Raw genomic sequence first — 12,461 nt, forward strand, 5'->3', positions numbered from 1 at the left:
TTTAGGTACTAGAACACTTACCTTCCCCTTATTCCCACCACCTGATTCCAGAGTTTTATTGATGTAATTTAGTCCTTATTAGAATTTCCCTCACAGAGTGTTCCGAAGTGTACCCTCACATCTGTTTCAAGAGTCCTTATTTAGCAATTTATTACATGTTATAAATACACATATAGGTATAAATATATAGGCCATGGTTCGTTGCTCCCCACTGCTTTCTTTCCTCTTCATCTTCCCCTATCTTGAAGTCTCTGTTCCGATTCATTTGTTGTTTCATTAAAATCTTAAAAGTATTTCTCAGGTAAGATACTGAGTGATTTTTGCAAATTTTCAAATACCTTTCTTACTTCCTTGGCTGATTCTGGATTGCAGGCCTTTTCTTTCATTAGCTCACATTCAATTTTGCTGTCTTTTAACTTGCAAAGTAGCAGATAAGAAGAAAGGAACTTCTTTCTGCCTGAAAATGTATATGAGTTCCTATATCCTTAGAGCTTAGAAATTTTCAATTCTATACGACTAAGTGTGTGGTTTTTCTTCTAGTTTTACTAAGATATAATTAACATTATAAGTTTAAGGTATACAAATAAAGATTTTATGTACATACATCATGAAATGATTATTACAATAAGTTTAGTGACATTCATCATCTCATATGGATACAAATTTAAAGAAGTATTTAAAAATGTTTTCCTGTGATAACTCTTAGAATCACTCTCTAAACAACTTTCATATGTCACAGCAGACTTAATTATATTTATCATGTTGTACATTATATTCCTAGTATTTATCTTATAACTGGAAGTTTGTGCCTTTCAACTGCCTTCATAACTGTGTCTAGGAAAAGATCCAGTTATAGATCCAGTCTGTAACTTAAGTCTTTCTTCAGCACAGGGATATTTCATCTACTATTTAATCATGCCATAAGTGTGGTGTCATCTGCATATCTGAGGTTATTGATATTTCTCTCGGCAATCTTGATTCCAGCTTATGCTTCATCCAGTCCAACATTTCTCATGATGTACTCGGCATATAAGTTAAATAAGCAGGGTGACAATATACAGCCTTGATGTATTCCTTTCCTGATTTGGAACCAGGCTGTTGTTCCATGTCCAGTTCTAACTGTTACTCCTTGACCTGCATACAGATTTCCCAGGAGGCAGGTCAGGTGGTCTGGTATTCCCATCTCTTGAAGAATTTTCCACAGTTTGTTGTGATCCACATGGTCAAAGGCTTTGACGCAATCAATAAAGCAGAGGTAGATGTTTTTCTGGAACTCTTTTGCTTTTTCAATGATCCAATGGATGTGGCAAAAAGCGAAGAACTAAAGAGCCTCTTGATGAAAGTGAGAGTGAAAAAATTGGCTTAAAACTCAACATTCAGAAAACTAAGATCGTGGCATCTGGTCCCATCACTTCATGCCAAGTAGATGGGGAAACAGTGGAAACAGTGACAGACTTTATTTTGGGGGGCTGCAAAATCACTGCAGATGGTGACTGCAGCCATGAAATTAAAAGACGCTTGCTCCTTGGAAGGAAAGCTATGACCAACATGACAGCATGTTAAAAAGCAGAGACATTACTTTGCCAATAAAGGTCCGTCTAGTCAAAGCTGTGGTTTTTCCAGTGGTCATGTATGGATGTGAGAGTTGGACTATAAAGAAAGCTGAGCACCGAAGAATTGATGCTTTTGAACTGTGGTGTTGGAGAAGATTCTTAAGAGCCCCTTGGACAGCAAGGAGAGCCAACCAGTCCATCCTAAAGGAAATCAGTCCTGAATATTCAATGGAAGGACTGATGCTGACGATGAAACTCCAATAGTTTGGCCACCTAATGCGAAAAACTGACTCATTTGAAAAGACCCTGATGCTGGGAAAGATTGAAGGCAGGAGGAGAAGGGGACGACAGAGGATGAGATGGTTGGATGGTGTCACCGACTCAATGGACATGAGTTTGAGTAAACTCCGGGAGTTGGTGATGGACAGGGAGGCCTGGCGTGCTGCAGTCCACGGGGTCAGAAAGAGTTGGACACAACTCAGCAACTGAACTGAACTGAACTGAACTGAACTGATTTAATTATGACCTCTCCTCTCCTGTTCCTTTTTCTCCAGGAACTCATAGAATTTGCAGTTAACTCTCCTGGGTCTGTTCCAGTTTCCCATCTTTGACCACATGATTTGCATCCACGTGTTTTTGTTACATGTTTTGAGATATTTCATCTTTGCTTTATCTATGAACATTTTTAGTTTTGATAACATATTTCCAGGTTCAGGGAAATCTTTTGTGTTTGAGTTTCACACACATCTCCTCCAGGCTCTCATTTTTTCAGTAAGAGGTTTGTCTCTTTCCTCTAGCAGGTCTGTCTGCCCTCTGGTTTGCTTGCATTCTCCCAGCCTCAAGGACTGAGAAAGTTGATCCCACCATGAGTTTTTTGGAGAGTCAGGGAAACTCAGCAAAGCCATTCATTGTTCTTGGGAAGCCGACTGTTCTGAGACTTCCTGCCGTCCTGAGGCTGCTCTCCAGAAACTTGTCTGCAGGGAGTTGTCTCAGCCAGTTCAGGAGAGCCCATGTAAAGTTTATCACCTGTAGCTGAGAGTTGCCAGAGACATGTGGAAGCTCCCGTAGGGTTGCTACATGCCCAGAATCTCCTCACTCTGGGTAGTCTAATTGACAGATACAGTGATATTCTGGGTTTCCCCAGTGGTGGCTCAGTGGTAAAGAATCCACCTGCAATGTAGGAGCCACAGACTTGGGCTCAATCCCTGGGTTGGGGAATCACCTGGAGGAGGGCATGGCAACTCATTCCAGCATTCTCACCTGGAGAATCTCACGGACAGAGGAGGCTGGCGGGCTACATTCCACAGGATCACCAAGAGTGGGGCATGACTGCAGCAACTTAGCACAGGCGCACAATGATGTTTCCCAAAGACTTAAAAATAGAAGCCATGAACGGTAGGTACCTCTGGGAGGTACACCTGGGTGTAGGAATGAGGTGGGCGGGGGATGGCCTTTACTTTGCTTTTTCCCCCTCTAGTAGGAGTTCTCAGCTTTGGCACTTTTAACTTTGTGAGTGACGGATCTGAGTGTTGAGCAGCATCCCTGGCTTCCACCCACTAGAGACTGACAGCACTCCCTCTCCAGCTGTGAACCAGAACTGTCTCCGGATATTGCCAAATGTCCCCCGGGGTTGTCACAGTTACTTCTGGTTGAGAACCACTGTTGTATACCCCTTAGATCTGTTTTATTTTTTTGATCATGTGTTCACATTATTCCTATAATTAAACATGTAACTGAGATCATGAGACAGAGGAGGAAATATAAAACTGTTGTGAGGAAGCAGAAGCATGAAGTAGAGAATACACTTTAAGGGATAGGAAGCAGGTTAGCGAAGTGGTAAGAAATTTGGGGGGAAAATAAAAGAAGCAGAGACAGAGTGATTCACAGGGCTGGAGGAGAAGGAGTGTAAAGGTCACCAAGGTCCCCAGTGATGCCAGAATCAGAGATAATAACAGTCTGAATATGCCCAGTCAGATCACAGTCAGATCACTGTTAAGGGATTCCCATTCCATCCAGCCTCTTAATTACCCAGGTGTCCTTACAATAAACACCCCTTTACTTAAGTTAGGCTAAATGAGTGTATTCCTTTACAACAAAGGTCCTGTAGATTAAGTGCCCAATAAAGAGATGGGCCCCCACTTCTTAGGATGAGTAGGCTGCAAATATGGTCTATAAAAGAACTGTAAAAGGAACTTTAGAAAGCGCTTCCTGGGACGAAGTGGTGGTGAAGCGGGGAGACCTCGGCCTTCCATCAAGGCTGGCTCCAAATTCCTCCAGGGCTATCATGTACAGGAGGGAGAAAACAGTATAACTCTAGCTCAGGGGGCAGAACTGGTGACAAAAGTAACAGGGAAGTAGATTCTGCTTGAAAAAAGAAGCTATAACAATAAGAAAGCTTGGAAAGCAGTGTTTGGTAAGGAAGTGAGTTCCCAATATCTGGAAGCTCATAGGGTGATTCCTGCAGTGGGTCTAAGTTTGGGTCAGGTCTTTCAGCTTCCTTTACATCTAGAAATGTAAAAACTTGGCAAGAGAGAGACTAGATTAACTCACACCATATGCAGAACTCTCTTAGGCTCAAATGGCATGATGGAATATTTAGTTATTAAATCAGAGGAGGGTGGTTGGTGGAGTTAAACAATAAGGAAAGATCTCAGAGGTTTAGCATCTTCAGTTGGCCTTGATCAGCTGGTCTTTCCCCACAGAATTAGTCAGAACTTGTGGTTGCGAGAGAGAAGAAAATCCAACTTAGTCTGAATTATGCAAAAAAGGGAATTTATTAGTTTACAGAACCGAAAAGTTGAGGAGGCTGATCTAGCTCTCGGCATGGCTGAATCCAAGGCTTCAAATGAAGTCATTAAGACTTGGTCTGTCTCCACGTCTCAGCTTTGTTTCCCTTCCTTTGTAGCCAAAACTAGCTTTAAGTTTAGGGTCATCTTGACTGTGCAGAGCAAGGTCAACGCTGGAGGGCCCTTGGCTGAAGGGCTTCTGCGGCCCTTCCCCACCTAGAAGTAATTCCTTCAGTTGTTCAGTCGCTAAGTTGTGTGACTCTTTGCCACCAGCACGCCAGGCTTCCCTGTCCATCATCTCCCAGAGTTATGAAGAGTATTTTTGCGCCTTTGATTGTCCCAAAGTCCCTGCCTCTTCGCATCTTTAGCGTAACCCTACCCTCCCAGCTGGAATCTCAGAAAGAGGGGCAAGCTGGGCTGCCCTCCTGCCACCACCACCTCCTCACCCCACTCCACCCCAGCCCCCGCAACGCGCGCCTCCCTCCCCCACCCCGGCCCGGGGACTTCCCCTAAGACTCCACCCCCGGGGATCTGCGTAGGACGAGGCGCCCCTTCGGGCTGGAAATAGACACCAGCGAGGGGAGGGAAGCTGCTAAGAAAAGCACCTGGAGCTGTAGGAGGGGCGAGAGCTGTCAGTTATTTCTTGATCCGCTAACGAGACGTGGCGGGGGGTGGGGGGCGCCTAGAAGGTGTCGGAGGCGGATCTGGCTGGCCCGACTTATTTCCTAGATGCAGAGGTCCCTCAGTAAGTTGCCACAGTCCTGGCCTTCAGGCATGGGGACCTAGGCCAGGGCACGCGTCTCGGTGATAAACGAGATGAGAAGGTAAGAAAAACCCAAGAGTTGTAGAAGAAAGGGAAGGCAGAGGATGCAGGCTTTGGTAACTGGAAGGAGAACAAAGTTTATATAGCACCCAGCTTCAGACGGACGGCCGCCTCTCTCAGACCTCACGGCCAGAGCTGAGCGAAGTCCCAGCAGAGACTCGGAAGGGCGGTCCCGCCCGGTCGGGACTACATCTCCCAGCATGCTGTGGGCCGAGCTGCACTAGGCCTGCGCAGAGGTGGTGGCGAGGCCGCGTCGCGTCGGGAGGGGGCGCTCGCGGCTTAGTCCTGAGCGAGCCGAGACCGCGGGCGCTGCGTGAATCCCGCGACGAGACGGCGTCTAGCGGCCGAGGTTTGCGGCCTGGATTGCGGGCGCTTGAGACCTCCGCCGCGGTTCCCGGCTCGTCCCAGGAGGTTGGCTGGACCCCAGCCTTTGCGTTTCCCAAGCTCAGGGTCTCATGTCTCCTGGGCCGCGAGCACACCGAGTCGTCTTTAGCACAGCAGCTCTTAGAACCCCACATCCAGCTGCCGGCGGTTCCCCACGTCCGGTGCCCGCCCCTAAAGCCACCTTCCCTCCTACGCAGCCCCAGCTGCCTGCTGTTAACCGCGACCGGGACCTCTGCTGGGGAGGCCCAGGTTGGGGTCCTCAGAGGTCCAGGAACCCTAGAAAACCTACTCTGTGGTTTTCTCTGGAACTCTAAGTGGAAAGGAGAGAAGTTTGGAAGTAAAAGCTTCAGCTTCTCCCTCTTTTCCGCTCAAACCTCAGTAAAGTCTGTCAGGAGATCAACAAAGGCTGAAGGGGGAAATGGCCCAGACCTCAGGTGGTGGGTGATGGCCCTGGGCAGGTAGGTCAGAGGCTGGGAAGCTTGCAGACCCCAGGTGACGGGAGTGGAGAGGCTCTGTGTGCAAATCCTGGGGACGGTCTAGCAGCAACTGGACTCCGGCCCCCACCTGTAAGACCCACCCTGCATCATTGATGCTGCGGCCGCTCTTTCCCAGGTAGATGCTCCCAGAAGCGCTCTGCGCAGACAGCAGTTTTCGCAGGCCCACCATGTGGGGCCTGTTGCAGGTGTGTCTCACTTTCTAGGTCAAATCGAAACGCTTTTTTCAGAAATTTTATTTAAAAACTTTGGCACACAACAGAGACGGCAGGATGGAGACTGGTGTTCTGCCAGGCTTCTCAAGTCAGAGACCAGGCTTGGGTTTCTCAGGTCACCGGATTCCAGGACCCGTCCAGCCTGTGGGCTCCTGAGGAGGATACCCCTCACTGACCTCGCAGACTCTTTCCCCCTCCCCTACTGCCCACTTCTGGTGTAAGACACCGAGGTGTCAGGGGTAGACTAAAAGGTGTGGAATGGGAAGGATCTGGAGTTTGGGGCTTGAGAGGAACAGATGGGGGGGGGGAAAGGGGGGGAGATGGGGGCCACTGCCTTTTCTTCCTCCATCCTCAAGAATCGGGGCCTGCCATTCCTCTGAGAGGTCTCCCTCACAGCTCAGATAGAAAGTTCGGGGACCATCACTCCTGTGACTGAGGAAGGGCTGTCTGTCTTCAGGGGGTGGTCAGGAAACAGTCATGGCCCCAGACGGGGTAGCAGTAGCCCATGCAACCGAGGAGGCTGGGGAGATGGATGAGCCAGGCCCCCTGTCTCAGCTGGGTGCGGGATGGCTGTTGGCATAGGCCTGGTCTGGAAACGAAGCTCGGGCCCTGCGCCCCTGGGCACACACAGAGGCGTAGAGCTCTGGCTCAGGGTCTGAGGCCTGGGGCTTTGGCTCGGAGTCCAGCACCACCTCCGAGTACTTGATAGGGCTTCCAGGGCTGGGGACCCAGCCTTGAGGAGGCCGCAGCTGCAGGCTGGTATAGCACATCACCTCCTCTGCAGCCTGGAGATGCAAGGCTGTTAGAAGCTCCCGGGACCCTTGAGAAATCCCCCATACCTTCCCTCCCCTCCCAGCCACAGCTGACTCACCCCGGCAGGGCCTCCAGGGGCTGCATCCTGTGGGCCTGACCCTGGTTCCCGAGACAGCCGTCCTGGGGCAGGGAACAGGAGTCTGGTCACTTCTTGTTCTTCCCCTGCACCCAGGGCCTGGCCACTTGCACCCCTCCCCTTGGCCAGCTTCCTACCTGTCTGCAGATAATGCAGGTTCCCATACAGAGGAACGTCTTCCACAGACTCCCCAGAGCTGCAACACAGATTTTAGGGGGTGAGAGGCAGCTTGTTGGTAAGGGGGGAACTCTCCATCAGCCCATCTTTCTGGCCCCCCACTCACCGTCCGTGTCCTGGGTGGCTCCTGCTCCGGCCACTGGTCCACTGGAACAGGTGCACAGCCAGTGAGATGAGGAGCAGCAGGGTCACAGCCCCTGAGAGGGCCCACAGCCCCCAGCCGTCACTCAGAGAGGGGATTCCTGTGGATGATAGAGAGAGGGGAGGGAGTGTTACTGCCTAGCCTAACCCTCCAGGGCCCGGCTAGTGGGACACGGGGCCACGTGACCCCTCCCCCTGCCCCTGCCCCGCCCAGCTCACCGGTCAGTAGCTTCTCCGTGCAATTGCACAAACTGCCGTGGCCTGCTTTAGTCATCCTGCCCGGAGCCAAAGGATCAGCCTGATTTATGATCTGACAGCTGTGGCAGCCCCCTTTACTCCCACCCCTCTCTGGGCCTGACCCCCACAGCTCAGCATCTTCAATATCGGCGGTGGCAAAGTCGCTGATTTCCGGGGAGGAAGGGGGAGGGGAGGAGGGGGAGGGGAGGGATGAGTTGAGGAACAAAGATACCGCCCTGAGCCTGCACCTGCGCCACCCCGGAGCTCTTAAGCTTCCGCCCGCACCCCCACCCTTCCCCTGTATCCTGTACCCATTTCAGTCAGTAAAAAGGCAGGCCTGAGTTTACCGAGCGCCGGGCACGTGAGCTCATGAAGACCCCAGGGTGGGCAGAAGTGGCCTGAGGCAGGACCTACAAGACGAGCCAGGCCTCATGATGGAGATTACTTTCTGCCCCAGGGTGTCTGCCCCTTCTCTCCAGCGCTGAGTCCCTTGACAGAGAATAAGGAGAGGGAGGACAGAATCCTCAGTGGGCATGTCACAAAGTGAAAACGGGATGAGGAGGCCCCCTTCTGCCTTCAATCCCACCACATGCTGAGGCTGCCCCCCAACCAAGGGACAGGTGTTAAGAATGACTTTTGTTATTGTTATATTACTGGTGTAATAGATTTAGGGGATAGAGGAAGCTTGATTCCCTCCTCCAGTCCACTTCATCCAAGCTGTCCCTAAGAACTGTGAACCTCAAAAGTTAGTTGAAGTAAAGAAACCTCTGCCCCAGTCCTGTTCTGGGAAGCAGCCCCGTGTTTGCACTTGTACACTTAAGGGAGCGGCCAAGTGCTGCCCCGTGGGGAGACAGCTCAGCCACATGGGAGGCTACTGATGTGGGAAGAGGGATTCTTCAGGTCCAAATATAAACCTTAGACCAGAGGTCAGAGATCTGTTTTGTCTAGCCCATATGATGTTGTTTTTTTTTTTTTTTTTCCAAAGCATTGTAGCAGTGTGCCTGGGGTGGGCATGGTAGCAGAGGTCCTGCCACTCTAAGCAATCAATAAGAGGGTATTGTTTCTAAAGAATTTAAAAACAAAGCTCACTAAAAGTCAGTGTCCTTTTCGTTATCACCATGTTCCAGCAATTCTAAAAAAAGGAAAAAATCAATGATAAAATATTCCTTTCTGAAAAATGTATTTTAAATTATTTTTTGGCTGTGCTGAGTCTTCGCTGCAGCGCATGGGCTTTATCTGAATGTGTTGCTCAGGCTTCTCAATGCGGTGCCTTCTCTTGCTGCCGGAGCTCAGGCTCTAGGGGCTTCAGTACTTGCAGCTCTCGACATCTAGAGCGAGGACTCAGTAGTTGTGGTGCGCTGGCTTAGTTGCTCCACTGGCATCTTCCTGACCAGGGATCGAACTGATATCCCCTGCATTGCAAGGCTGATTCCGAACTACTGGACCATCAGGGAAGTCCTCTGAAAAATATTTTGTAGATATATGTTCTAAATTGTTGTGGTTACTGGTGAGTTTTAATACTATGTAAAATTCAAATTTCAAATATGTAAAATTCATTGGAAGGACTGATGTTCAAGCTGAAACTCCAATACTTTGGCCACCTGATGGAACGAACTGACTCCTCTGAAAAGACCCTGATGCTGGGAAAGATTGAAGGTGGGAGGAAAAGGAGACAACAGAGGATGAGGGGGTTGAATGGCATCACTGACTCAATGGACATGAGTTTGAGTAAGCTCTGGGAGTTGGTGATGGACAGGGAAGCCTGGTGTGCTGCAGTCCATGGGGTCGCAGAGTCGGACACAACTGAGCAAGTAAACTGAACTGAAACTTCAAATTAGCACATTTGTGTTACTTACCCTTTAAAAATATTATAATCCACAACTTCCCTGGTGGTCGTTAAGACTCCATGCTCCCAATGCAGAGGGCTCAGGTTCCATCCCTGGTCAGGAAACTAGATTTCACATTCTGCAACTAAGAGTTTGAATGTTGCAACTAAGAACTGGCACAGCCAAAAATTTTTTCTTAATGTATATATTATAATCTGCATGGAAGTTAATCTGTAGAATCCTCGTTATACAGCTGTATAATCCTAGGTATACAGCTGACTCCTGACACAAGGTTGAGCTACATGTGTTTATATCCAGAATTAGTTCTTAACAGTTTTTAATTGTTCTTTGGGCACAATTTCTGTGTCCAACTCCAATGATATCATATGTTCCTGCATCTAACCAATAGATTTAAAAACAAACGATTTGAAAAGTGATTGAAAAGTCAAATAAACTGAGCTTGAGTAGTTTAATTCTGTCATTCTAGGTGACCACTTAGTTTTTGTTTGTATTGAAAATGTCTGGAATTTACTGTGAAATGGAATTTTTATGAATCTCTGCCAAACATCCCTTTGTTTAAGACTTTCTTTTCCCATTTGTATGTCTGTTGCTTCATATGAAAAAAACTTTTTTGAAATGAAAATTAATAAAAGGTATTCTTTAATCAACTATGGATAGAAATTGACAAATGTAGCTATATTCTCTATTGAATATGAATATGCCAAAATTATTTTTGACAAATTTTCAGAAGTTAACTTTAGAAAAAGAAATTAGAGTTATTCATTACTCAGCTAGGTTACTATGTAGGTACAAGTTTTTTACCCCTTTCTCAAAAAATACAATAATGTAGCAAAGAAATTCATTACCCTTTCTTGTTCTGTAATGTAACTCTTCAATTTTAACTCTTTTTATATTGTCATGATTATATCTACAGACTCCAATAAAAGAAAGAATTCACTGTCTGATTTTCTGGCCCTTATTATTTTCTGGGCCCTGTTAATTTGTTTCATTTACTATTTATTTGGAGAAGGAAATGGCACCCTCTCCAGTATTCTTGCCTGGAGAATTACATGAACAGAGGAGCCTGGCAGGCTACAGTCCATGGGGTCGCAAAGAGTCGGACATGACTGAGGCGACTCTCATATGCCACTGATTCGTTGTCAACCTTAAAAACTGGAGTTCCAGTTTTTTGAAATCCCGATTCATTGATCTATTGGAAAAAAATCAGAAGGGCAATAGTGGGCCCGAATTCCCTAAAGGCAACAATCAGCTGGGGGCCATTTATCATGTTACAACTGGCCTGAATCACTTGTTTACATTGATTATGTCAGCTGGCTTAGTGTCAGGGTTTGGACTGCCAAGCCAGGTTGCCTCTGGGTATTCCGCTAGACAGGACAACTATCCTGAGTGAGGGTCTCTCTCTGCCCTGCCCACTCCCTTTCTGGAAGGACAAAAAGATATACCTGTATTTCATTCATTTATTTAACATACCTATACCTCATTTGTTTAATACATACGTACCAATTGCTTGCTTATATACCAAGCTCTGGAGATACAAATGTGAGTGGGAAATGGTTTCTTGCCTCAAAGAGTTCTTGGTCTAATTAGGAATAGGGCCCTATGTATCCTAGACAATTAAAAGACAGTGTGGAAAGGAGAAAGATTACTCAACTCTGTAGGAGGTGCAGGAGAGCCTGGATAGGTGATGATGAGTGGCAGATCTTATGCAGACAGACAGAAAAGGGTTGAAATCTCTGCCAGCCTCTTACCTGATTACAAACTTAAGCTTCCTGAACCTTAGTTTCCTCATTCTTTAAAAAACTTTATATTTACCTGTTGGGTCGTTTTGAACACATTAATCTCATTCAACAAGGATTCATTGAGTGCCTGCTAGCATCAGGTGCTGTGCTAGGCTATAGGAATAACATGGTAAAGAAAAAGAGATATGGCCCCTGCTCTCATGAAATTTACAATCTAGCTGTATTTTATTTTTGTAATTAATTTTAGTTGATTAGTTAATTTTAAGTAATTCAAATGGTTTATTGAAATATAATTGACGTACAATAGTTGCTTGAAGTACAATAGCTGCACTGATGAATAAGCCAGAAGTTAAGGGTTCTGTATATAGTCCATGGGGTCGCAAAGAGTCGGACAGGACTGAGCGACTTTCACTTCCACTTCTGAAGGGAACACGCACATACAGGAGGAAAGTGAGATCTGAAAGTTGTATATAGATGTTAACTGTGCAGAAACAGTGATTTTGAAACGTCTCGGAGACAGTTAATGTTATTTTGTGTCTGGCTATATAGTCGCTGCTCAAGTTAAAATGAGAGGTGCTTTCCAAGTAAAGTGCAAAAGCAGCCGTGCTGAGAATGAGCCCCGTGAGGTTGGTGCGCGTGGAGGCGCACTGCCTGCGTAACTGTAGCAGCTGACGGATGACACCCCCGCAACACGCCGCTCGGCTTCTCCACCCCGAGGGCAGGAGGATCGCTTCTTGGCGGGCTTAGTCGTGAGACGCGGGGTAAGTCTGCGCGCACGGGCGCGTGGCACTCTCTGCCCAAGGTCCGGGGACTTTCCCCTAGGCGCAAACAAGGAACTAGTCCTCCGTGTGTAGCCTAGGAAGCAGGCCTTCAGCACGAACCTCCTCTTTTCGCTCGCGTTCAAGCCCTTTATAGCGCGAGGAGGAAATTTATTTTACGGTTAGGGTGAGGAGATTGGTGGCGTAGCACTTAAAACCACTTCCCGGTATCACCTTCTAAGAATGCAGGCTTCTGGAGACATTCTGGCTAACCGAATACCTTTACAGGGATAAGGAATGAACTAGTTTCACAAATGAACTAAGTTAAGCCCACAGACCTATGCAAATAAGGCCTGGCCCCGCCCACACGCTAGGTGGGCGTGACCTCCCTGGGAGGCCCGGGGTGGGAATAGCTGGG

At 47.6% G+C, this 12,461-nt stretch overlaps 1 protein-coding gene across 1 annotated transcript; it reads right to left on the reverse strand.

The window, feature by feature from the left end:
- Nucleotides 1–6,299: 6,299 nt before the first annotated feature.
- SIT1 (signaling threshold regulating transmembrane adaptor 1) lies at nt 6,300–7,831 on the reverse strand. The gene is made up of 5 exons (XM_065908322.1): nt 7,682–7,831; nt 7,428–7,563; nt 7,282–7,340; nt 7,127–7,188; nt 6,300–7,040 (listed from the first exon to the last, which is right to left on the reverse strand). The coding sequence occupies exons 1-5, from the start codon at nt 7,734–7,736 to the stop codon at nt 6,807–6,809; spliced, it is 546 nt and encodes a 181-aa protein (XP_065764394.1). The 5' UTR covers nt 7,737–7,831; the 3' UTR covers nt 6,300–6,806.
- Between the last annotated feature and the right edge of the window lie 4,630 nt (nt 7,832–12,461).

The sequence above is a fragment of the Muntiacus reevesi genome, chromosome 17, assembly GCF_963930625.1.
Source record: "Muntiacus reevesi chromosome 17, mMunRee1.1, whole genome shotgun sequence".
Lineage (NCBI taxonomy): Eukaryota > Metazoa > Chordata > Mammalia > Artiodactyla > Cervidae > Muntiacus > Muntiacus reevesi.

Bases quoted from the DNA above. Each gene is read 5' to 3' on its own strand.
- SIT1 (XM_065908322.1), bottom strand. From the start codon at position 7,736: ATGACTAAAGCAGGCCACGGCAGTTTGTGCAATTGCACGGAGAAGCTA. The intron at 7,189-7,281 runs GTAGGAAGCTGG...TCCCTGCCCCAG, and splicing joins CCTGCATTATCTGCAGACAG to GACGGCTGTCTCGGGAACCA. The intron at 7,041-7,126 runs GTGAGTCAGCTG...TTGCATCTCCAG, and splicing joins CCCCTGGAGGCCCTGCCGGG to GCTGCAGAGGAGGTGATGTG.